At 42.5% G+C, this 26,888-nt stretch overlaps 1 protein-coding gene across 1 annotated transcript in view; it reads right to left on the bottom strand.

The window, feature by feature from the left end:
* rnf17 (ring finger protein 17) overlaps window positions 1-26,888 on the bottom strand; it is a 150,598-nt gene that overhangs the window by 4,176 nt on the left and 119,534 nt on the right. The window contains exons 28-32 of the mRNA XM_063054906.1: window positions 18,985-19,047; window positions 18,574-18,690; window positions 14,031-14,187; window positions 6,189-6,324; window positions 4,856-5,045 (exon numbers count right to left, since the gene is read on the bottom strand). Coding sequence (XP_062910976.1) covers window positions 4,856-5,045; window positions 6,189-6,324; window positions 14,031-14,187; window positions 18,574-18,690; window positions 18,985-19,047 — 663 coding nt within the window. The remainder of the gene's footprint in view (window positions 1-4,855; window positions 5,046-6,188; window positions 6,325-14,030; window positions 14,188-18,573; window positions 18,691-18,984; window positions 19,048-26,888) is intronic.

Below are 26,888 nucleotides of genomic sequence, written 5' to 3'. Positions count from 1 at the left end.
AGGTTCTATAAAATCCAGAGAGAGCTAGTTAGGTGAATTCAAAGTTTGCTTGGAGGTAGGAAGCAGAGGGTGGTGGTTGAAGGTTGTTTCTCTGAATGGAGGCCAGGGACTCATGCCATGTTGCAGGGAGCAGTATTGGGACCCTTGTTACTTGTTATTTATAGAAACTATACAGATGCAAATGCACAAGGCTTGATCAGCAAACTTGCAGATTACACAAAATTAGGAGTTGCTAATAAAGATTATTGCAGACTACTGGGGGATCTTGATCAATTAGGAAAGTGGACTAAGGAGTGGAAAATGGGTTTCAATACAGATGTGTGTGAGGTAATGCATTCTGGAAAAGCAAATCAGCATAGGTTTTATACATGAATGGCAGGACACAAGGGAGTGTAATGGAACAGGAGGACTTGTGTACAAGTGCAGAGTTCATTGAAAGCAGTGTCACAGGTACAGGGTGGTGGAAAGGATAGTTAGTATGTTGGCCTTTATCAACCAGGGCACTGAGTACAGGAGTTGGGACATTAGGTTACAGTTGTACGAGTCATTGCAAAGGTTGCACTTGGAGCATTGAGTACAATTTTGCTCACCCTTTTACAAGAAAGACACAAAAGTTTTATAAGGATCACACATCAAAGTTGCTGGTGAACGGAGCAGGCCAGGCAGCATCTCTAGGAAGAGGTACAGTCCATGTTTCAGGTCGAGACCCTTCGTCAGGATGCTGCCTGGCCTGCTGCGTTCACCAGCAACTTTGATGTGTGTTGCTTGAATTTCCAGCATCTGCAGAATTGCTCATGTTTGTGAGTTTTATAAGGATGTTGCCTAGACTAGAGGGCTCCCTAAGGAAGAGGTTAGCTAAGGCTAAGTCTTTATTCTTTGGAACATAGGAGAATGAGAGGTGACTTTATAGAGCCCATGTCTATGAAGATTCTCAGTTATCCAGGTCATTGTATATCAAGCAGGAGTAAATCAAGGCAACTGGACTTGTGGTGTTATGTTGTCTAGTAGATGTTTCACCTCTCATCCAAGAGGCTTCTTCAGTTTTGATCCATGGTGAGTAGTTTTCCAGCTTATAAACTCTGAGTTGTTTAAAGGTATAGCAATTACATTGGGGGGGGGGTCAAGAGTTGCAGAGATAATGACAGGGTCATTAGTTTTACCTTTGCATGAATGGAGGTGTGAACTGTTGTGGAGACACCAGGGTGGAGATGTTAGGACTGTGTTGTAAGTAGCTGATAGGTGGTGTCGTTCCCACCCCCCCTGTTCAGGGATGGGGTTTCCAGTTTAACAAAGATGGCTTCTTTACCCCTCTTTCAAACCACCTGTACTCCCTGTCCAAAATGTGCACATTATCAAAGGAGTGTCTTTTGTCCCTTAGGTGTAGATATACAGCCAAGTCTTGACCTGAGGTGTTAGCCATCCTACGTTGGGCCATCTGTGTGTGAAGTGGTTGTTTTGTCTCGCCAATATACAGATCTGTACAGTTCTCATTGCATTGGATAGCATATACCATTTTGCTTTCTTTATGTTTGGGTGTGGGATCCTTGGGGTGGACAAGTTTCTGTCTGTAGGTTTGAAAATCCCAGGGTTTTGGTGTTTGTTGAAAATCACTGAGTTTCTCTGAAGCTCCAGCTCTCTATGGGATGACTATGTATTTCTGTCTGCTTTGCTCCTTTCCTCTGTCTGTTGGGCTGATGTCCCTGCTAGTTTTTGGTGCTGTCTTGATGAAGGCCCAGTCAGGGTAGCTGCAAGCTTTCAGGGCTTCTCTCAAAATCTTGTTTTTAGCTGTAATGTTGGTGGGCACATTCTCGGCATGGTGATGTAGTGTTCTGATAACCCCCAACTTATCCCTGAACAGAGGGGCTGGGGTACAACACCAGCTATCAGCTCCTTACAATGCAATCTTAACATCTGTACCCAGGCATCTCTGCAACAGCTGACACCTCCATTCATTCAAAGACTAAAGATCCTCTCAGCACCTCTACAAATCTTAACGACCCACACGTGATCGCTATACAGGTCGACCTTCTACAATCCGGCACCATCAGGACCCAAGCAGTGCCAGATTAGTGAAAATGCCGAATTACAGAAGGATCACATTAAGCAATAGCTAACCGCCTCATCATACCTTTAAAATATCATGTAAATCAGTACAAGTTAGATAATAATGAAACATAAATATTAAATGAGTAGCAAGTGAAATTTTAATTAATATACTGTACAGGCACAGATAAAATAAAGGGTACAGGTAAATGTATAGGAATTAACTTATACAGAACATTTGAGCACTTACGCTTCTAAAATGAGACGTTTAATATACCTTCAGGCAAAGTTACATGTCTACAAGTGTGGGGTTGTCAGCATCATCAACATCTTCATCTTGAAAAATGAGGGAAGCATGAGGAACTGGTGCTGAAACTGGCACAACAGTTTCTTCCAAAACTGTTGATGTTGGTGGCAGCACACCTGGGCGAGCAGAAGCAGAAGTTGGAGAACGGAGGTCTTCTATACGTCACATTTCACGTGACCGCCAGGCGGCCGGGGAGTTGGCGCTGGGCTCTTCCTTCTTCCCTCGCAGTTACTGAGGGAATCCTCGTTAGTTTCTTTTCCTCCACTTAATAATATGCTTAAATTCAGCGGGTCGCCACGTCAGATCTGAGGTTGTAGGTAGAAGAGAACGGAGGGCAGTACGCGACTGCCAGCAGGCAGGTGCGAAAGCGGACTGACCCAGCGCACGGCAGCTCCCCTGCTGCTGGCGTGTGCCGGGTGGGCGCGCCTCACGCAAATATTAATAAATGCAGGAAAATAAGCAGGAATCGCCTGTGCTTACAAGAGTGCGCCAACACGTGAACAGATCTGGTGCAACCAAAACAATGCGCAGCAGATTGGCATGGTGGCCCGGGAAATCAGAAATTACAGTTGCGCGGAAAATTTGAAATCAGTGCCAGATTATCTAAGGAACCGGATTATAGGTAGCTGGATTAGTAAAGGTTAACCGTACCTTTAAGCAACTCAAGAATTTATAAGGTGGAAACTATGCACCATAGATTCAAACTGAAGAAGCCTCTCGGATGAATGGTGAAATGTGTACCAGACGACAAAACAAGTCCAGTTGCCTTGATTTACTACTGCTTGATATAGTAAATCATGGTATTACAGGGAAGATACTCACATGGATAGAAAATTGGCTGACTGGCAGAAGTCAAACAGTTGGAATAAACAGGCCTTTTCCTGGATGGTTGCAAGTGGTGTTTCGCAGGGGTCAGTATAAGTTACAAATCTGATCTGGATGATGGAACTGATAGCTTTGTAGGCAAATTTGGAAATGATACAAAGGAGGGGCAGGTAGTGTTCAGGAAACAAGGAATTTGCAGGGGATAGATTAGGAGAATGGGCAAAGAAGGGCAGATGTAATACAGTGTAGGGAAGTGTATGGTCATGTATTTTAGTAGAAGGAATAAAGGCATAGACTATTTTAAATAAAAGAGCAAGTTCAGAGATCAGAGGTACAAAGGGATTTGGGAGTCCTAGTGCTGGCTTCTCTAAAGATCAACTTGCAAGTTAAGTTGGTAGTAAGGAAGGTAAATGCAACATACAAAAAAAGCTAGGATGTAAAGCAGAGACTTTAAAAGGCAATAGTCAGACCACGTTTGGAGACTTGTGAGCAGTTTTAGGCCTCTTATCTAAGACAAGATGTGTTGGTATTGAAGAGGGTTCAGAGGAGGTTTATGAGAATGATTCCAGAAATGATAAGACAACTGAAACCACAGCTTCACTTTATGACAGTGGTCCCCAACCACCGGGCCGCAGAGCATGTGCTACCGGGCCGCGAGGAAACGATATGATTTGGCGATATGAGTCAGCTGCACCTTTCCTCATTCCCTGTCACGCACTGTTGAGCCATTACCCGCATGTCATTCATGTCAACACGGGAAGGAGATCAACTCCTAGAGCTTGCAAATGACGGCGGGCTGAAAAGTCTGTTTGACATAACATCTCTGCCGGCATTCTGGATCAAAGTCAAGGCTCAATATCCTGAGATAGCCACGAAAGCACTGAAAACGTTGCTTCCATTTCCAACATATCTCTGTGATGAACGTAACAAAAACTAAATTGCGGATTAGACTGGACATAAGGAACCTCGTTCGAGTATCGCTGTCCCCCATCACCCCTCGATAGGACCGTCTTGTTGCAGGAAAGCAAGCTCAGGGCTCCCACTGATTCAGCGATATTGGTGCGTTGCAATGATTTTATAAGTTCATACGGGGAAAATATGTGCTGTGTTTAATATCCAAACGTTACTTAAAGTGTTATGATGCTATTGACTTATATAACCATATAACAATTACAGCACGGAAACAGGCCATCTCTCCCCTTCTAGTCCGTGCCGAACGCTACCCTCACCTCGTCCCACCGACCTGCACTCAGCCCATAACCCTCCATTACTTCCCTGTCCATATACCTATTCAATTTAACTTTAAATGATAATATCGAACCTGCTTCTGACATGGTCATTGTAGTCTTTCTCTGGGTAAACACAACGTATTTGACTGCTACTCTTGTCCTTTGGCAACCATTCCGCCCACCCGCCGCCCCCCCCCACCCCCGCCGTCGGCCGGTCCGCAAGAATATTGTCAACATGAAACCGGTCCGCACTGCAAAAAAGGTTGGGGATCCCTGCTTTGTGAGACTCAAGTACATTATTCTGCACATCCTTCAAATAAATCACCTATTTCCCCTCCCAAAGAAATTATATACATGCAAGCTTACCTTGCCAGTTTAACTGTAGTGGGCAGAAAGTGAAACTGCTTTGTGAATTATAAAGTACTCTTTATATTTTAAATAAACTACTTACCACCAAGAATGCTGTAAGTTGATTCCTCTTTACTATGTCAACCATTATCCATACAGCTTGCATGGACCACTCTGGGCTATAAGGAAGTCGGTCCTCATCATTCATTATAGCTGGCGGTTTAAATCCTGCCAACTTTACTTTGACGGCCTGCGCAGGATGCTTCACCAAGTGTGCAGGGATCTGGCGAAGCCTGACGTTTTAAGAAATTAGATTATTTAGTGCCTATATGCAACACCAAAGGATGGAAATCAAGGTCTTCCCATTTTATCAGCAGAACAGGAACTATGAAGTTGGGTCATGGAAGAAATGAATCACTAGGGTTGCATCAAGATGGACTCGAGAGACAAGACTCGCAGCCACAAATTGCCATCTTAGTTCTTGTTTCCAGTATTTGTTTCAGTTAATGAGAAGTTTCAGAGACCCCTCAGAATGCTTACACCTTTCTTCCACTAGCAGTGGAAGTCCTGAGGATCTATTATTGCAATACTTATGTGGATCTCCACTTTGAACTGTCTTCCTTAATATGACAGCACTGATTCTAATAACTGTAGGTGCGTCCGGGAGGGAGCGGTGCCACTGTAGTGTAGAGGTTAATGCAATCGCTTTACAGCACCAGCGATCACTGATCAGGGTGTGATTCCTGTCACCGTCTGTGAAGAGTTTGCATACCGTCCCCATGACTGTAGGGGTTTCCTCTGGGTGCTTCAGTTTCCCACATTCCAAATGTTAGTGTGTTGCGAGCTTGCTATGTTGGCACCAGAAGTGTGGTGATGGGACAAATGGCCTGATTGTGGTCCCAGCACACCACTCAGACTACGTTGATTGTTGACACAAAATGACACATTTCACTACTCTATATTTTGATGTACATGTGACAAAAAAAGCTAATCACTTTAAAGGCTGATAGCGTATAAATCATGATTTCAAGGGACCACACAGATTCTTGTGTCTAGATCATCTGAATATTAAACATGAAAGCTATTTTTGTTTTAAAAACTTCCAGGTGGAGGAAAATGAAGCACATGTTATGGTTACAGTACATCTCCCTGCAGTAATCTCAGCACTATACTGGATTTTGTATGTACTTTTATCTTGCTGTGGAGAGTGAGAAGAAGAGGACAACACAAGCTTTTAACAGATCTACATACATGATTGGGAAAGACAGGATTCCATTTTGGCTTCCCTCCAAAACCTATGGACCATGGTCGCTGTCAGTTCTATACAAGAACTCACTTAATTTAAAATGCTCCTTTATTTGGATAGGGGTAGAAGAAGAATATTTATAAGGAATTATAGTTGTACGTGAAATCTTACACTTATTAAGTTTAGTTACCTAGTATGTGGAAGCAAAGCAGTGGAGCCAAAGTCAACATGCTGTACAAGAATCATCAATGGATGAAGTTTATCTACGGATAGTACTTTTGCTCTGTACCATCGTCCATCGCTATATTCAGCAAGGCAAGGCATTTCTGTGAAGAAAATTTCATGTTTCAAACCAATAGGCAGATTTAACAAAGAACATTGGAAAAAAAATCTAGCTTTTATTGCAATTGGATTTTATCAATTGTGTCACAAGAATACTCATGTCAGGGCCTCAAGTATGGAGTCAGAGTAGAAGGTTATTCTTTGTCTTGTAGAAACATTGGTATGGAATTCTGATTTAGATGGTACAGTTTTTCAATGCCAGTCTGTAAGTGTGAGTTATGGATCTTGTAGGTGATCAGTAGCTCTAGACACCAACAAATTTCTGAAGTATTTAAAGCAAAGGCTCACTGTTACCTTAACATTACATTTGGAAAGTCAGCATTAATGTGCCCAGTCTATGATCTTAAAATCTGACAGCAACTTCAGCAAAGAACATGAAAAAGAATTGTGAAGGAACTTAGTGGGTAGAAAAGCATTTGTTGGCAGGGGCAGTGGAGGGAGGGGTGGGGAAGCAAAATCCTCTATCAGGTCCCCCTGCTGTAAGGAAAACCTTTCCAGTTCCTCTTTGTAATTTAAACACATCCCAAGCAACATTCTAGCAAACTTCCTCTGCATATCCTGCCCCTTCCCCACAGTGTAGTTAAGGCCACCACTATTCCTTCACCCCCTGTGCAATTATGTCCCTCTTAAATGGTTTATGGGATATAATTTGAGATTTCCTGCGCTCATTTTCTTTATTCTAATTCAGTTCAGGTTTACCAACAACTCTTTGGTGGTAAGCTGAACATTCAATTAAAGTGTAGTGTTTGATAACTGCAGTCTGGTTATGGTTTGACTATTTAAGCAATTAGAGTAGTGAGAAAATGTTGCAATTATCTACAAGGCCAAATTGGCAGTAATCAGGAATATGGGCAGGAATTTAAAATCCCACTTGCTTTGAAGGAGTACACAGACCCTTAATATTATGGAGCTAAACTTAATACGTTCCCCTTACTATGGATCTGTTGAAGTTGGTTTATTTATTAATTAAAGAAAGGAGATGCATTCATGGAAAACATCTTGTAAGATGAAATTTGTCTTAAGAACATGACCAAAATGGCTACAACATATTTTGTTAATGAGCTATTTCTTATGGCAAAAAACATCAGTAAATCAAATTACTCCAAAGAGTCAGACAGTATAGCAAAACTTCTTAAATCAGACATTTTTAAATCAAGAAATTCCTATATAGCACATTGTAGAGCTTGCTATTAAAATCCATATTATTGTAGATTTCTACAACATTGCAGTATTGTATACTGACCGATATCCTTGCATACAGGTTTGCTAGAACTGTTTGGGAACATTTAAACTAATCTGGCAGGGGATGGAAGCAGGAGTGATAGGCTGAGGAAGGGCCAGTTGGTATACAAGGAGATGCAGTGTGTAGTGAGACTGTGAGGAAGGACAGGCAGATGACAGGGCAAAACGGCAGTGGGATGAGCCGAAATGTAATGTAGTGGCAAAATCAAAAAGGGCGATGCAAACAGGACTGAAGGTGTTAAAATTTGAATGCACACATTATACAGAATAAGGTGGATGATCTTGTAGTTCAGTTAGATTGGCAGGTATGATGTTGTGGGCATCACTGAGATGTGGTTGAAAGAAGATCATAGATGGGAGCTTAACATTCAAGGATACAGCTGGTATTGAAAGGACAGGCAGGTAGGCAGAGTGGGGGTGGAGAGGTGGCTCTATAGGTTTAAAAAAAATAAAAGCCTCAGGAAGAGGTGACTTAGGTTTGGAAGATGTGGAATTCTTGTGGATAGAGTTAAGAAATTACAAGGATACAAAATCATAGATATTGTTAAATTAGTAAAAAAATATATAATAAATGAAAATAGTAATTCTCCTCATCAGTTTATGAAGAGAAAAGAAAAAACATTGAATTTTAAATGAAGAGAAGAAAAATCCACTACACCATAAAAAAAAACAAAAAAAAGGGGACTGGGCAGCCTATGTTGAGGATACCACCAAAAGAAAAGAAAGACTTTCTGATCAAATCTAAAACCTCGAAAAAAAGCTTGAAAGAGTAATAAATCAAATTAAATGAAAATATTGGATAAAAGGTCACCAGATTTGCTCAAATTCAAAGGATGTATCAAAAGTCCGACTTCTTATTTTCTCTAAACTTAAACAGGACATAATGGAGGAAAGCCAGTAAAAGACTGTAGGTGGATTAGAATCCTTCCACTTCAATAAAATGGCTCTACTAGCCAACAAAGTTGAAAAGGCTATCATACATTGAGCGGAAACAGGAATATTTCCTGCTTCCGATGGAATCCCAAAAATTGCCATAAGCAAATTAGATTATAGATCCAGATCCAAAGTTTTTGATAGTATTTTAAAAATATCTCTCCAAAAGTTAGCTAGCTTTATACAAGACCAATACATATGAGTTAAAGTGGTCCGCTCAGTATTACATTTGTCACAAATAGGATTGATATTGGAGAAAATACGCACTGGTTTATCCTTTGACATATGGGCCCAATGCACTACCTTGAACTGTATCAAGAAATGATGGGCACAGATAGATGAGTTGTTAACCAAATGAAAAATTTTACTCCAATGATTATCTGAAAATGACTCTTGAAATTCCAATTCCCAAGCGTGTTTAATTTTAACATTCGTGGAGTTCACTAACTGTTTATAGATTATAGCTATCAACCCTTTTTGAAATGGTTTAAACTGAAAGAGAGCATCTGTCATATTAGGTGGATAAGCAGAGGGGTAATTTGGCAACAAACCACATAAAAAATTCCTAATTTGTAAATATCTAAAAAAGTGTACATTAGATAAATCATATATATCCACTAACTGAGGAAAAAGACATTAAACAGTCCCCTAAAAAAAAATCTGAAAAAGTTATTATTCCTTTGGTTTTCCAAATTAAAAAGGCCTTATCTAAAATTGATGGTTTAAAAAAATAATTTAGATATTACTAGAAAGAATAAAATTATTTAACTCAAAATCTATGAAACTGAAACCAAATTCTTAATGTATGTTTAATAATGGGATTAAAATCTTGTCTACTAATCTTAGAAAACAAAAAGGGAAGAGGAGCTCCCAGTAAAGAGGTCAAAGAGAATCCTTTCACCGAATTTACCTCTAAGTCCAACCATGAAGGACATTCATGTATATCTGAATAGTGAACCCAAAAAATAATGTATCGAATATTAATTGCCCAATAGTACATTCTAAAGTTAGGCAAAGCCATACCACCATCCTTTCTTAATTTCTGCAATAAGGGTTTACTCAATCTAGGATTTTTATTGTTCCAAATATAAAGTAAGATTATAGAATCTATTCTGTCAAAGAACTTTTTAAGGAACAAAGGAAGGAAATGCCTGAAATATATATAAAAATTTCTGTAAAACTATCATTTTAATAGCATTAATTCGACCTATTAATGATAATGTCATAGGCGGCCATTTAGAAAGCATTTGTTTGGTGTAAACAATTAATGGAAAAAAATTATATCTACAGAGATCCTTAAAATTTTTAGTAATTTTAATACCAAGATAGATAAAGTAATTTTTAGCAATACTAAAAGGTACTTGATGATTTGGATCTGAGTAATTATTAGTAGGGAATAACTCACTTTTATGTAAATTTAATTTATACCCAGTAAAACAACAGAATTCAGAAAATATAGATAACATAGAAGGAATAGATTTCTTAGGATCTGAAATATAAACTAACATCTGCATATAACGAAACCTTGTGTATTTTGTCCCCTCTCTTAATACCCTGAACAGTGTTAGAATCTCTAAGAGCAATAACAAGGGGGTTCTCAGGCCAAGTTGAATAATAAAAGGGCTAAGAGGGCATTGCTGTTGAGTACCCCTATGTAATCTAAAATAGGGAGATTTTTGATTATTAGTTATAACAGCAGCCATAGGAACATGATAGATCAGTTTAATCCAGGAAATAAATCACAGGCCAAGATTAAATCTTTCCAAAACCTCAAATAAGTAAAACCACTCCACCCTATCAAAGGCTTTCTCTGCGTCAAGAGAAACAACACATTCAGATTCTTTAGATGGAGAAGAGTGAATAATATTTAATAATCTTCGAATGTTTGGACCAGCTGAAAAAATGGGCTGAAAAATGGCAGATGGAGTTTAATGCAGACAAGTGTGAGGTATTGCACGTTGGAAGGACAAACCAAGGTAGAACATACAGGGTTAATGGTAAGGCACTGAGGAGTGCAGTGGAACAGAGGGATCTGGGAATACAGATACAAAATTCCCTAAAAGTGGCATCACAGGTAGATAGGGTCGTAAAGAGAGCTTTTGGTACATTGGCCTTTATTAATCGAAGTATTGAGTATAAGAGCTGGAATGTTATTATGAGGTTGTATAAGGCATTGGTGAGACCGAATCTGGAGTATTGTGTTCAGTTTTGGTCACCAAATTACAGGAAAGATATAAATAAGGTTGAAAGAGTGCAGAGAAGGTTTACAAGGATGTTGCCAGGACTTGAGAAACTCAGTTACAGAGAAAGGTTGAATAGGTTAGGACTTTATTCCCTGGAACGTAGAAGAATGAGGGGAGATTTGATAGAGGTATATAAAATTATGATGGGTATAGATAGAGTGAATGCAAGCAGGCTTTTTCCACTGAGGCAAGGGGAGAAAAAAACCAGAGGACATGGGTTAAAGGTGAGGGGGGGGGCATGTTTAAAGGGAACATTAGGAGGGGCTTCTTCACAAAGAGAGTGGTGGGAGTATGGAATGAGCTGCCAGACGAGGTGGCAAATGCGGGTTCTTTTTTAACATTTAAGAATAAATTGGACAGATACATGGATGGGAGGTATATGGAGGGATATGGTCCATGTGCAGGTCAGTGGGACTAGGCAGAAAATGGTTTGGCACAGCCAAGAAGGGCCAAAAGGCCTGTTTCTGTGCTGTAGTTCTATGGTTCTATGGTTAAAATGTGAATATCTATTTTTAATAAATCCAGTTTGGTCATTGGAAATAACAGTAGGTAAAATATTTTGACAATGTTTATCCTAATCTTGGTTTATATTGTTACTGATATATATATATTTGAGATAATTCTCCTCTTGATTGTATTTATGCTCCTTTTAAATCAATAAAAAGATTAATAAAGAAAGAAAAGAAGGATACAAAAAAAAACCCACAAGGCTTCCAAACAGTAGCCAAGGGTATGGGATACAAATTACAAGAGGAGACAGACAAGGCATGTAATAAGGGCAAGGTTACAATAGTCCTAGGAGATTTCAACATGCAGATATATTTGGGAAATCAAATTGGTGAAGGTTGTCGTTAAGCCCACTAGGGAAAAGGCAATTCTGGATTGGGGGTTGTGTAATGAACCAGAAGAGATTAGGGAACTTAAGGTAAAGGAACCCTAAGGAGACAGTCATTGTAATATGATAAAATTCACCTGTAGTTCGAGAGGGAGAAGCTAAAGTTAGATGTATCAACATTATAGTGGAGTAAAGGAAGTTGAGAAATGGCTGCAGTTTCTGGGAGCAATTCAGAAGATGCAGGATAGAAACATTCCAAAGATAAGTTATTCTAGAGGGAGGATGACACAACTATAACTAACAATGGAAGTCAAAGACAGCATAAAAGCAAAGAAGACTGCATATAATCAAGCAAAAAAAAGTTGCTAATGAGTTGGGAAGCTTATAAATACCAACAGAAAGCAACTAAATAAAGCTATGTGAAGAGAAAAGATGAAATATAAAGGTAAGCTAGTCAATAGTAAGAGGATAACAAAGTTTTTTCAGGTGCACTGTATTAAAGAGCAAAAGAGAGGCGAAAGTAAATAATGAACCACTGCAAAATGATGCTGGGGATGTAGTCATGGGGGACAAAGAAATGATGGATGAAGTTAGTAAGTATTTTGCAACAGTCTTCACTAGAAGACACGAGCAATATGCCAGATGTTCGAGTCAGTGGGCAGAAGTGAATGAAGTTGCAATATTTAAGGAGAAGGTGCTTGGGAAGCTAAAAGGTCACCTGGACCAGATGGACTGTATCCCAGAGCTCTGAAAAGAGGTAGCTGAAGAAATTGTGGAGACATTAGTAATGATCCTTCAAGAATCAATAGATTGTGGAATGGTTCCTGAGAGCTGGAAAATTGCAAAAGTCACTCCACTGTTCAAGGAGGGAGGGAGGCAGAAGAAAGAAAATTATAAGCCAGTTAGCCTGACTTTAGCGGTTGGGAAGATGTTGGAGTCCATTATTAAGGATGAGGTTTTGGGATACTTGGAGGCACATGATTTTAAAAAAAGGCCAAAGTCAACATGATTTCCTTGAGGGGAAATCCTTGCCTGTCAAATCTGTTGCAATTCTTTGAGGAAATAACAGGCAGGGTAGACAAAGGACAGTCAGTGAATGTTGTTTACTTGGATTTTCAGAAGGCCTTTGTCAAGGCGCCACACATGGGGCTACTTAACAAAATAAGAGCTAGGTGTATTACAAGAAAGATACTAGCATGGATAGAGCAGTGGCTGACTGGCAGCAAGCAAAGAGTGGGAACAAAGGGAGCCTCTTGTTGTTGGCTGTCAACGACTAGTGGTGTGCCGCAGGGTTGATGTTGGGACCACTTCTTTTCACATCGTATTTTAATGATCTGGATGATGGAATTGATGGCCTTATGCCCAAGTTTGCAGACAATATGAAGGTAGGTGGAAGAGCAGGTAGTGTTGAAGAAGCAGAGAGGTTGCAGAAGGAATTGAACAGATTGGGAGAATCAGCAAAGAAGTGGCACATGAAATATAGTTAGTGAAGTGTATGGTTGTGCACTTTGGTAGAAGGGATGAAGACCTAGATTATTTTCTAAACAGGGAGAAAATTCAATTAGAGGAGCAGAGAGAATTGTGAGTCCTTGTGCAGGTTAATTTGCAGTCTGAGTTGGTGGTAAGGAAGGCAAATGCAATGTTAGCATTCACTTCGAGGGGACTAGAATATAAAAGCAAGGATATAATACTGAGGCTTTATAAAGCATTGGACAGACCACACTGAGGATTGCTGGCAGGTTTGGGCCTCTTATCTATGAAAAGACATGGTGGCATTGGAGAGGGCCCAGAAAAGGTTCATGAGAACGTTTCCATAAATTAAAGTATTTACACATGACGAATGATTCTGGGAATGAAAGGGTTCATGTTTGAAGAGCGTTCGATGACTCTGGGCCTGTACTCGTCGGAGTTTAGAAGAATGAGGGGATATCCCATTGAAACCTGTCTAATATAGAAAGGCTTAGATACAGTAAATGTGGAGAGGATGTTTCCTGTAGCGGGTGAGTCTAAGACTAGGGGGTACAGCCTCAGAATAGAGAAACGTCCATTTAGAAACGAGATGAGCAGGAATTTCTTTAGCCAGAGGGTGGTGAATCTGTGGAAATCATTGCTGTGTAGGCCAAGTCACTGAATATATTTAAAGTGGAAGTTGATAGTTTCTTGATTAGTCAGGGCATCAAACTCAGTCACACACAGACGGGGAGGTGATTATTAGACACCCCAGTTACACTCAGGGCAACTCACAAACACCCTTACGGGGAGAAGGGAAGAGAATGGAGTTGAGAGGGATAATAAATCCAGCATGTTGAAATGGCAGAGCAGACTCGATGGGCCAAATGGCCAATTTTTTTGCTCCTGTCTTATGGTCTTATTTGAATACCATGTTAAACTTATATTTTATCAGAGTACCAAATGAAATGAATCTAGTTGTCTATACCTGATCTGAAATCTGTGAGTAAAGGAAGTGCTTCTGCATTTGGATTAAGCTCTCTCAGAGATTGCTCAAGTTCATCTTTGGATTCAGAGTTTATGCCACTATCATCAGTATCACTATATGATCCAACGTCCTTCCTTGCATCAAGAGAGATATACACCTTTATAAAAAAAATGCATAAAATTAGAACTCAAAATCATGCCATTCATTTCAAAGGCTTAACTAAGTGTTTATTCTGCAGGTGAATTAGTCCCAAAGTTTTGTTTTCAGGAGTTTGGGGTGGGCGGGGGGGGAAGAGGATAGAGTGCTAGAGAAAAAGTCATTATAGAAAAAGTCAGGACCTTGCATGGAGTAATGAAAGGATATGATAAGCACAAGACAGTTATGAGTTATTCCGATATTTTTAACACATTTCTAGCAGGCTACATACAGGGATGTAGATTAATTGCAGTTTTATTTAATGCTGATCATGGACTGACAAATGTGACTATGCAGATTATCTCAACATTTCTGACAGAAACAGCCCACAGTATTTTCACAAGCAACACTGAAAATTGAGAAGTGAGGTGGGTAGTTGGAAGAGGCAGCTGGACCTTTAGAAGAGGAGCTTGGGATTAAACTAGCAATATCAATTGTCTACTGCACAGAAGAAAATCACACAAGTCTTAACTGATTGGAATTTTGGAAAGTGTCAAGTAGAAAAATCATAAATATTTTCAAAATACAAACTCCAATTCATCATTCATCAGTGACAAGGATTATAAAACATTAAAGCAGAATATTTTGTAATACTTAACTAAAAGTAAGTAGGAATATTAGAGTCCTCGGTCATTTATACATATTTATTTTATGTATCTATGTATGTAGTAGTAAGCATTTGGTTCATGATGACAGATGAGAAAAGTTCGTTATCTCCACTGTTGCTTTTATTGCAACAAGCACAACAACATACTGAACGCAATGAGCCAGGGAGAGATCATACACAGACGGGGAGGTGATTACTACACACCCCAGTTACACTCAGGACGACTCACAAACACCCAAGCGAACAACTGTATAGCCTGAGCTAAAATGTAACAATAAAAGAAATTGAACACCTTACTGTAATTCCAAGAACACATTTTAAAACAAGAACAAGTGCTGGCTGCTAGGAATGCTGAGGTGAGCTGCCAACCACGCCACTGGAGAACCACAATGTCCCCACCTGAGGGGTCAACCATCCTCCGCAACCCCAGAGTCCACAAATTCCAAAACTCCCGGTGGTGGTCAACTTCACCACCTAGGGCACTGGGTGGGGGGCACTGTTTGGTAAGGCAAGAGGCAGGGCACCCAGAGCGTCACTTCCTTCCTTCCTCCTCGCTGGGTCTGTGGTGGCCAGCAGCTGATAAGGCGCCAGCTGGTCCCGGTGCAGCACGACTACCTTCCACTGCTCAGGCAACCGCCCAGATATACCACATTGGAGGTGCGGTCAAGCATCTTAACTGGCCCCTTCCTATGGCTTCCAAGCTTGGGGGATACTCCCTTCTTCCGGTTGGAGCAGCAGACCCATATTCGATCCCACACAGTAAAGCCCCGTCCCCGGCTGTGCTTTGGACTTGCCAAGCCATATCGTGAACCTGAGGTGCCGCAGGCACTCAAACCTGGCCTCCCTAGGAATCTCTGGCCTGAGAGGAGGGCCAAACACCAGATCCACCAGCGTGTGCAGCTCCTGCTTGAACATGAACACAGTTGGCTCTCTTGAACTGCTGTCTGGTATGGCCACACTACTAGGGGTAGGTGGCGATCCCAATCGTACTGGTGCTGGCTAAAGAGGATGGCAGGCTACATAGTCAGGGTGTGGTTGAAGTGCTCCACCAGCCCGTCACTTTGTGGGTGTGGGGGGGGGGGTTCACACTTCGGTGATTCCGAACCACCTGCACCTCAAAGTTGTGCCCCTGGTTGCTGTGGAGCTCCTCAGGGGTGCCAAGAGCCCCTCCACGATTCTCTCATCAGTGGCGGTAGCACTCTTGTCCAGGACTGCATACGCCTCTAGCCACTTTGTGAAGTAATCCATGACCGTGAGAACGTAGTGGTTCCCGCCATCGGTGTGGGTGAAGAGGCCCAGGATGTCTACCCCTACACGCTGCACTGGCACCCTAGATTGGCTGCCTGGTCCTTTCTGTTCGCAGCAGTGCACGAACTGCTCCACATCCTGCCTGCACTCAGGCCAAAATGTGTTTGCGTAGCTTGTTCAATGTCTTTGCTACCCTGAAACGACCGGCTCCCACCAGCCTGTGCACTGACCGCAGCACCGTGGTGCAGAGCCCCTATGGGACCACCAGCTGCAGGAGATGTCTGCCGTCATGGGAAAACTACCACCGTCGGAACAGCAACCCGTCACGCACCTCCACAGTGCCCCACTGAGAGTACAGGGTTTTGGTCTCTGGATCCAGGGCAGAAACCTCTGCCCACTCCGGCCACCATCCCCTACCCGGGCCAGCGTGGGATCACTCACCTGCTCGCTGCACAGCTGCTGCTGGTCGATGTTGGGGAGGTTCCCACTGGCTGCTACTTGAAGCGTTGCCACCACCGCTTGCCCCTGGCTTTGAACCTTGAGGCGGCAACAGTAGCGTCGCTCAGTGGCCTCACAGGGACGGCGAGAGAGGGCATCAGTAATGCCATGATGCCTTCCGGCAAGGTGCTGTATCTTGAAAACATAGTCCTGCAGAGACTCCAGCCACCACACCAGCTGCCCCTCGGTACTGCAGAAGCTCAATAACCAGGTCAGTATCGCATGGTCCGTGCGAAGCAGGAGCTGTTGGCCGAAGAGGCGGGGCAGAAGTGAGGGAAGGGCCTGGAAGGCTACCGGCAGGTGACACAATAGTTCTGTTTAGGGTGGCTGAAGTATGCCACAACGTGTTCTCCTTGGTCCCCTTCCTGTGACCGCACTGTGTCAAATTCCCCGCTGCTGGCATCTGTGTCGATAATGAGGATCAGGGTACATATGACCAGGCCCTTCCCTCACTTCTGCCCCGCCTCTTCGGCCATCGGCTCCTGCTTCGCACGGACCATGCGATACTGACCTGGTTATTGAGCTTCTGCAGTACCGAGGGGCAGCTGGTGTGGTGACTGGAGTCTCTGCAAGGACTATGTTTTCAAGATACAGCACCTTGCCGGAAGGCATCATGGGTACATATGCCAGCACTGGGGCCTGGGTGAGCGTAGCTCGGAGTTAGTTGAAGGCGGCAGTGCAGGTGTCAGTTTAGGTGAAGGGCTTCCCCTTCTGGTGAGCTGGTGCAGGGAACTGCCAAGGGTGGGAAAGTCCTTAATAAACCAGTGGTAGTATGATGCCAGCCCCAGGAAGCTGAGAAGCTTGGAGTCATCGTGAAGGGATGGGCCACTCCTCGACTGCTGCCACCGTCTCAGGGTCTGACACCACTCCTTCTGCACTCACCAAGTGCCCCAGGAACTTGTTAGGTGGCGCACCAGACAGCATTTTGTGGGGTTGAAGCACGGGTTTACCTGGCAGATGGTGGGGAGGACCTCTTCCAAGTTCCACAGAAATCATACAAATAGTTGACACGACGACTCTATGGAACGTGAGCCAGCATCTTCTGAATATGGCCAGGGTGTTCCACAGGCCAGATGCCGTTATCCGGAAGTGCCAAAGCCCTTGACCAATGGAATGCTGTTACCCGGAAGTGCCACAGCCCTTGACCAATGGAATGCCGTTACCTGGAAGTGCCACAGCCCTTGACCAATGGAATGCCGTTACCTGGAAGTGCCACAGCCCTTGACCAATGGAATGCCGTTACCCGGAAGTGCCACAGCCCTTGACCAATGGAATGCCGTTACTTGGAAGTGCCACAGCCCTTAACCAATGGAATGCCGTTACCTGGAAGTGCCATAGCTCTTGACCAATGGAATGCTGTTACCCAGAAGTGCCACAGCCCTTGACCAATGGTGAAGGCAGCCCTGGGACAGTTCAACCAGCCAGTAGCCGCTCGGTAGATCGAGAGAGCTGAATGAGGTTGAACCCGCAAGACAGTCCAGGACATTGTGAATTCAGGGCAGCGGGTAGGCAGTGATAAAGCGGTAGTCTACACAGAACTGTCATGATTCATCTTTCTTCCTGACCAACACCGCTGGGGCTGGGCAGAGAACTCAATGGTGTCAGCTGCTGCCATCTTTGATCCGCTGCTCCATGTGTTCCCTCATCTTACCCCTTCTGAAGTCTACCATCAGTTCTTTGGTCTTACTGATGTTCAGTGCAAGGTTGCTACTGCAACACCACTCAACCAGCTGATATAGCTCGCTCCTGTGTGCCTTCTATCAATTAAGTTGGCTTTTATTAAGCCATGTGTTCCCATATATCTTTTAATGGTATGAATGATATAGGAAAACAAAAAAATTGTTTCAATTAAAAAGTATTAAACCTGTTGTCTTCAAGTACGAAAATAGTGCTTGTGCTTTTTAAAATGGTTCATCTTTGTGCAATTTAAGTTTATTCTGTGGAAGCCAGGAAATTTATTTTAAAAAGCTGATTCAATGAAAAGTGCTTACATACCTGAATGGGAGTTTCTATGTGCTTTACAGTTACTGGGAAAATCTTTCCAGGCAATGGCAATTGTGGATAATCATATTCAGGTAACATATTTGTTTCAAACTGTGAGGAGAGTAAACCCTATGAAAACAGATTTCCAATACATTAGATTATTCCTTTCCTCCTACGAGATTCCCATTACACTGAGCATTTTCTAGACACATCATCTTGCTCTTGTGGAAGACTAGTGCATGTACTAGAGCTCCAATGGTCAGAGTTCAATTTCCAAACTAAAATTATTTACCCCAGTTATTGCACATTTAAAGGTAAGCCTTAAATAACTTTTAATTGGGCTGCAATTGAATAGCGGTGATAAAGGACATAGTCAAAAAGGATAACTACTCAATATTTCATTGATATTTAGTAACTTCTTACTTTAAATGTCAAATCCCAGTTCTCTTCAGAAATATTTTCATTATTTAAACCAGATGAATCTTTCTGTGGAGGAATGACATATTATATAGTGTGCTGTTATGAAGTACATATAAAATAACCTTCAAACTTTTCTTTGCTGTAAATAATAACAAACAATATAAATACAACACAGGAATAAACTGAATTTAAGCTCAAGGTAACAGTTCCTTGCTGATAGTCAGTGAGTGTGCCCAGGAAAAAGTAGATCGCTTCAACTGGCTCTACAATTTTTACTTCTGGCTCTTTCTTTAATCCTTCCACTTTCTAGATTACAAACTATAAACGTCTATGATTTGGATTTTAGAAACACTTGCAAATTCTAGCATCAGCGAGCTTCCAGAAATCAGTCATCAGTCTTGTCATTATGACAAATGCAGTTTTAAACTAGAGAATCTAGTTTTATAATACAGGTTTCCCCCGCCATCCGAAGGTAGAGTGTTCCTATGAAACGGTTCATAAACCGGAATGTCGTAAAGCTAAGAAGCAATTACCATTTATTTATATGGGAAAAATTTGTGAGTGTTCGCAGACCCAGAAATAACCTACCAAATCATGCCAAATAACACATAAAACCTAAAATAACAGTAACATATAGTAAAAGCAGGAATGATATGATAAATACACAGCCTACATAAAGCAGAAATACTTCTCTACAACGATTGCCTGCACAGATCTCCATAGCGAAAATCTCATGCAAGCGCCATCGGCAAAAACACTGCGCAGCACTCTCAGCAGAAAATCTCACACAGGCGCTGTTAGCAAAAATACTCTCTCCAGTAACCTTTAAGCTATGAAGCTGCCAAACCATAGCAAATAACGCATAAAAATACACAGCCGATATAAAGTAGAAATAACGTATGTACAGTGTAGTACCACTTACTGGAATCGGGAAGACAGCACCGAGCACGCTGATGATGGTGTATTAGGCTGAGTCGTTGGAGGTTGGGGTGGTGCAGTGGCCTCCACCCTCCAGGCCACCGACCCGATACATTGCCGCGAAGCATGCAGGGGTACAGCAGCAGCAGCCGGGAGGCACACAGCACATCTTTAAGAAAAAAACCGAAATAAACATGCTAATTAATTAGGTGCCGCCCGGCTCGTAACTGTCAGCCCAGATCAGAATCCACTGCATCGCCTCTGATCTGGGCCGACAATTACGTGCTGGGCAGCACCTAATTAATCAGCATGTTTATTTTAGCTTTTTCCTTAAAGATGTGCTATGTGCCTCCCAGCTACTGCTGCATTCTCCGCTAATCGGAATCTGTCCGCGGTCCGGGGGTTGGGGTGGTGGGACACTGGGGTGTCATCTCATCGTCGATCAGGGCAGGCAGCTCATCTTCTCCAATGACTGCCTGCCTCAATGTCAAAGGTCGAGGTTTGTTGTCTGCTGTGGCTGATGTGGAAGGCTTGAAAAATGACAGTATGCTTGACTGCTGAGCCTCGTGCATTTTTCTATCATACAGTTCTTTGTAAGCACTCAAATATCCTGCAAATATGCCCTAAACCTACGTAGCGTTTCAAAATTAAAGTCGTACTTTATCACTACAGCGAAAATCTCACGCAGTTGCTTCACGTTCAGTTACTGGACGACTTCACTTTCGGTCCATTCGCTACTGCATTCGGTTTCAATTGTTATCCTTTCCTCTTCCAATTGCATCAGCTCTTCATCTATCAGTTCTTGGTCATGGGATGCCAAAACCTCTTCAACATTATCTTCATCAACTTCCACAAGCCAAACTCACTTTGTCCTTACTTCGTTCACCACGATCGAAATGCTTAATTATGTCTAGTTTTACACTAAGTGTAACACCCTTACGAGCTCTCTCAGGCTTTTCTGATACCTTCAAACTCATCTTGCAAACGGCTGCTCACAGGCACGTGTTTAAGTAATGCCGGTGAGAATGCCGTTCTGAATCCGGGGGAGAGAGGCTGCTCGGGGCGCGCACTGCTTTTTTTTCGCATGCTGCCTTTTTTTGTAACAGTGAAAACATCTTCTGTTAGTGAAAACAGGGAACTAACGTAGGTCTTTCGTAACAGTGAGGTTTCGTAAAGTGAACGTTCAAAAAGCAGGGGACACCTGTATGTAAAATATCTTGGTTACAGAAAAGTACAAGCGTCACACCTTGGGTGAAATTATTTTCAGCAGTTTTTAAAATCTATTCAATGTAAACTTTCAGCACTCAGTCCAGCACACTTTATGTTGTGGATTCAAAAGACGCTATAGCACAGAAACAGACCCTTCAGCTCATCTAGTCCAAGCCAAACTATTAATCTGCTGACACCCATCGACCTGCACCCAGACCGTAGCCTTCCAAACTCCTCCCATCCACATACCTACCAAATTTCTCTTAAATGTTGACATCAAACCCAGATCCACAACTTCTGCTGGTGTACTCACCACCTCAAGTTCCACTACATCCCCGATCTTGGAGTCATCCACAAATTTGCAGATCTAGTTTACATCAGCCAGATCATTGATATAGATGATAAAGAGTAACGGACCCATCACTGATCTCTGCTACACTCCAATCAGAGATGTAGCCATATACTACAACTCTCTGGCTTCTTCCGTGAAAGCAATGTTTAATCCAATTTACCACTTCAGCCTGAATGCAAAGCGACTGAACTTTCTTGATCAACCTTCCATATGGGACCTTGTCAAAGGCCTTGCTAAAGTCCATTATATAAACATCCACTGCCTGCCTTTAACTTTCCTGGCAACTTCCTCAAAAAACTCCACAAGTCTCATTAGACATGACCTACCACACAGAAAGCCTTGTTGGCTTTCTCTAATTACTCCCTGTCTATTCAAATACTTATATGTCCAGTCCCTTAGAATAACTTCCAATAACATACCCACTACTGATGTCAGGCTCATCAGCCTGTAATTCTCAAAGCCTTTTTAACAACAGAACAATATTAGCATGCAACTTCCCTCTGAGCAATGTACTTTAAAATCAACCTAATGATCTACAGATCTCATGATCATCCGAAGGACTCAGCGGACCAGACAGGTATGGCACTCTTAAGAAGATGAAGGTTCATCATTTATAGTCAGAAGAGAGGTGGGGGGAGGGGAAGACTCCAAGCCAGGCTGAAATGCAGAGATGCAGAGTAACCAGGTCTCTTTCACCTAGCATCTTCTTGGGAAATGTGCAGTTGCCGGAGAACAAAGCTGAGGACCTGAGGGCAAGATTGCTCTATCAGTTTGAAATGAGTGTCTGTTCTATTCTATGTCTGGCCAAGACACAGCTTCATCCTAGCACACCAGAAACAAGGATTAGACCCAAAGGCTTCCCAATTCACATAAAGGACAAAACTGCTGATTTGGAAAAGGCAAAAGAAGGTGGTGAGTGTTTCATGACAAACTCTTGGAGGTTTTCTCAAACTCACGTTCCCATGACTTAACGATCAAAAGCCATCCGTTCTACTTACCTAGGGAGTTCTCATCCGTGATCCTAACCAGTTTACATACCACCAATGGATGACTATAATTAAGCGCTCACAATACTGCATGATGCTGTCTCCAACCAAGAAGCGGTCCATCCCGACATATTTCAGATCATAGTTGGAGACTACAACCAGGCTTATTTGAAGAAAATACTGTCGCAGGAGGCAGAGGAACAGTTACGGGATTGCTTCACATCAATGGACAAGATCATGTTCAGGGACTCATCTAGAGATCTGAGTGAATACACCATGATTGTAACAGATTTTATTAAAACAGTGGTAGATGAGGGTGTCCATACAAAATCAATCAGTCTTCCCCAATCAGAAGTCTGGTGACTAAGTTACGAGAGGTCCAGGTATGATCTCCAGAAAGCCATTTCATTGGTGAAGGGGCAATTCCAGACTAAACCTGAATCAACAAGGATGCTTGACAGTTGTGGCAGGGCTTGAATACCATCAACTCTTAAAGGTGTCAGGCAACATAAGAGACTGCAGGCTTCATTTCCAGATGAGTTCAATGCCTTTTATGCTCGCTTAGACTGTCAAAACATGGAGGAACCATAATGAACACCCACACAACCTGATGATCTTATGATTTCAGTCTCTGAAGCTGACAAGCGAGCATCCTTCAGGAGGGTAAACCCATGAAAAGCATCTGGCCCATTGGAGTACCTGGCCAAGTACTAAAGAACCTGTGCCGATCAACTGGCTGGTGGTGTTCCAGAAGACCCTCAGATATAGGAGCAGAAGTAGGCCATTCGGCCTATCAAGTCTGCTCTGCCATTCAATCATGGGCTGAGCCAATTCTTCCAGTCATCACCACTCCCCTGCCTTCTCCCCATACCCTTCGATGCCCTGGTTAATCAAGAACCTATCCATCTTTGCCCTAAATGCACCCAAAGACTTGGCCTTCACAGCCGCTCGTGGCAACAAATTCCACAGATTTACCACCCTCTGACTAAAGTAATTTCTCTGTATCTCTGTTCTAAATGGACTTCCTTCAATCCTGAAGTCATGTCCTCTTGTCCTAGAATCCCCTACCATGGGAAATAACTTTGCCATATCTAATCTGTTCAGGCCTTTTAACATTCTGAATGTTTCTATGAGATCCCCCCTCATTCCCCTGATCTCCAGGAATACAAGAGCTGCCAGACATTCCTCATATGGTAACCCTTTCATTCCTGGAATCAATCTTGTGAATCTTCTCTGAACCCTCTCCAATGTCAGTATATCCTTTCTAAAATAAGTCGTCCAAAACTGCACACAATACTCCAAGTGTAGTCTCATGAGTGCCTTACAGAGCCTCAACATCACATACCCGCTCTTATATTCCTTACCTCTAGAAATGAATGCCAACATTGCATTCGCCTTCTTCACCACCGACTCAACTTGGAAGGTAAGGTATCCTGCACAAGGCCTCCTAAGTCCCTTTGCATCTCTGCATTTTGAATTCTCTCCCCATCTAAATAATAGTCTGCCTGTTTATTTCTTCCACCAAAGTGCATGACCATACACTTTCCAACATTGTATTTCATTTGCCACTTCTTTGCCCATTCCTCTAAACTATCTAAGTCTCTCCGTTTCCTCAATAGTACCCGCTGGTGACCAGCAGCCAGCCAGAATAGGATCCCTTTATTCCCACTCTCTGTTTTCTGCTGATCAGCCAATGCTCCACCCATGCTAGTAACTCCTCTATAATTCCATGGGCTCTTATCTTGCTAAGCAGCCTCATGTGTGGCACCTTGTCAAAGGCCTCGTGAAAATCTAAGTACACCACATCTACTGCATCTCCTTTGTCTACTCTGCTTGTAATTTCCTCAAAAAATTGCAGTAAGTTAGTCAGGCAGGATTTTCCTTTCAGGAAACGATGCTGGCTTTGGCCTATCCTGTCATGTGCCTCGCGGTACCCTGTAATCTCAACCCTAACAATCGATTCCAACAACTTCCCAACCACTGATGTCAGGCTAACAGGTCTACAGTTTCCTTTCTGCTGCCTCCCACCCTTCTTAAATAGTGGAGTAACATTTGCCATTTTCCAGTCACCTGGTACAATGCCAGAATCTATCAAATCTTGAAAGATCATTGTTAATGCCTCTGCAATCTCTCCAGCTACTTCCTTCAGAACCCGAGGGTGCATTCCATCAGGTCCAGGAGATTTATTCACCCTCAGACCATTAAGCTTCCTGAACACCTTCACAATCATAATTTTCACTGCACAAACTTCACTTCCCTGACACTCTTGAATGTCCAGTATACTGCAGATGTTTTCCACTGACCACTGATGCAAAATACGCATTCAGTTCTTCTGCCATCTCTGCGTGTCTCATTACAATATCTCCAACGTCATTTTCTATTGGGCCTATATCTACCCCCAACTCTTTTTTACCCTTTATATACTTAAAAAAAGATTTTAGTATCTTCTTTGATATTAGTCGCCAGCTTCCTTTCATAATTCATCTTTTCTTTCTTAATGACCTTCTTAGTTTCCTTCTGCAAGTTTTTAAAAGCTTCCCAATCCTCTATCTTCCCACTAGTTTGGGCTTCCTTATATGCCCTCTGTTTTGCTTTTACTTTGGCTCTGACTTCACTTGTCAGCCACAGTAGTGTCCTTCTTCTATTCAAAATTTATTTCTTATTTGGAATATATCTGTCTTGCAATTCCCTCATTTTTCGCAGAAACTCCAGCCATTGCTGCTCTACTGTCCTTCCTACTAGTGTCCCTTTCCAGTCAACCTTGGCTAGTTTCCCTCTCATGCCATTGTAATTTCCTTTATTCCACTGAAATACAGACACATTGGAATTTAGTTTCTCCTTCTCAAATTTCAAAATGAACTCGATCATATTGTGATCACTGTTCCCTCAGGGTTCCTTAACTTTAAGCTCTCTTATCACTTCCGGATCATTGCACAACACCCAAGTGTCCCCTAGTGGGCTCAACAACAAGCTGTTCCAAAAAGCCATCCCTTAGACATTCTACAAATTCTCTCTCTTGAGGTCCAGTACTGGCCTGGTTTTCTCCAATCTACTTTCATGTTAAAATCCCCAATGATAATCATGAAATTGCCCTTCTGACACACCTTTTCTATCTCCTGCTGTATTCCACATCCTGGCTGCTGTTTGGAGGCCTATATACAACTGCCATTAGGATCCTTTTACCCTTGTCATTTCTTAACTCAACCCACAGAGACTCTACACCTTCCAATCCTATGTTATCCCTTTCTAATGATTTAATATTATTTCTTATACACCGGGCCACACCACCCTCTCTGCCTACTATCCTACCTTTCCGATACACCGTGTATCCTTGTACATTCAGCTCTCTATGGCAGCCATCCTTTAGCCAAATTTCAGAGATGGCCACAACGCCATACTTGCCAATCTGTAGCTGAATTTCAAGAGCCTCCATTTTATTTCTTATGCTGCGTGCATTCACATTTTCAGTCCAGTATTTGTTGCTTTCTATTTTAACTGCACCACACCTCTATTGCCCTGTAACTCATCCCACTGGCTGTGATTATGCCTCATCTCCTGCCTGTCCTTTCTATCATATGTTGCATACCATCTTTGATCTATTTCTGTTTTCCCCTTCCTCAGCCCTATCACTCCGGTTTCCATCCCCTACCAAATTAGTTTAAACACTAACAGCTCCATTAAACCTGCCTGCTAGGATATTGGACCCCTCTGTGTTCAGGTGTAACCCGTCCTTTTTGTACAGGTCGTACCTCCCCCAAAAGAAGCCCCAATGAACCAGGAACCCAAAGTCCAGCCCCCTACACCAGTCTCTCAGCCATGCATTAGTATGCCTGATCTTGCTATTCTTGAGCTCATTAGCCTGTGGCACAGGCAGCAATCCTGAAATTACTACCTTGGAGGTCCTGTTTTTCAGCTTCCTATCCAACTCCCTGAATTCTCTCTTCAGGACCCTCTCCCTTTTCGACCTATGTCATTGGTACCAATGTGTACCAGGACTTCCGGTTGTTCACAGTGTCCCTTCAGAATACTCTGTATCCGATCTGAGACATCCCGTATCCTGGCACCTGGGAGACAACACACCATGCAGGTATCTCTATTGGGCTGACAGAACCTCCTGCCTGTTCCCCTCACTATGGAATCCCCAATGGCTATCGCATTCCTCATCTTCTTCCAAGACACTCTTCAAGTGTGCACTCAGACCTTTAACTTTTTGCTTCGGCAGTGTGTGGAACCTACCTATTTCAGGGGAACATCGACTCAGATCATGAGAAACCTGTGTCAGGCATTTTCATGCCTTACAAGGCGCAGATTGGAAATAGCCTACCTATTTCAAGCAGGCTTCAATTATACCAGTGCCCAAGAAGAGCATGGTGATCTGCCTCACAGACTATCGCACAGTAGCACTTACATCCACAGTGATGAAGTAGTTTGAGAAGTCGGTG

The sequence above is a fragment of the Mobula hypostoma genome, chromosome 7, assembly GCF_963921235.1.
Source record: "Mobula hypostoma chromosome 7, sMobHyp1.1, whole genome shotgun sequence".
Taxonomy (NCBI): Eukaryota; Metazoa; Chordata; class Chondrichthyes; order Myliobatiformes; family Myliobatidae; genus Mobula; species Mobula hypostoma.
This window is presented reverse-complemented; position numbering and strand designations above follow the sequence as displayed.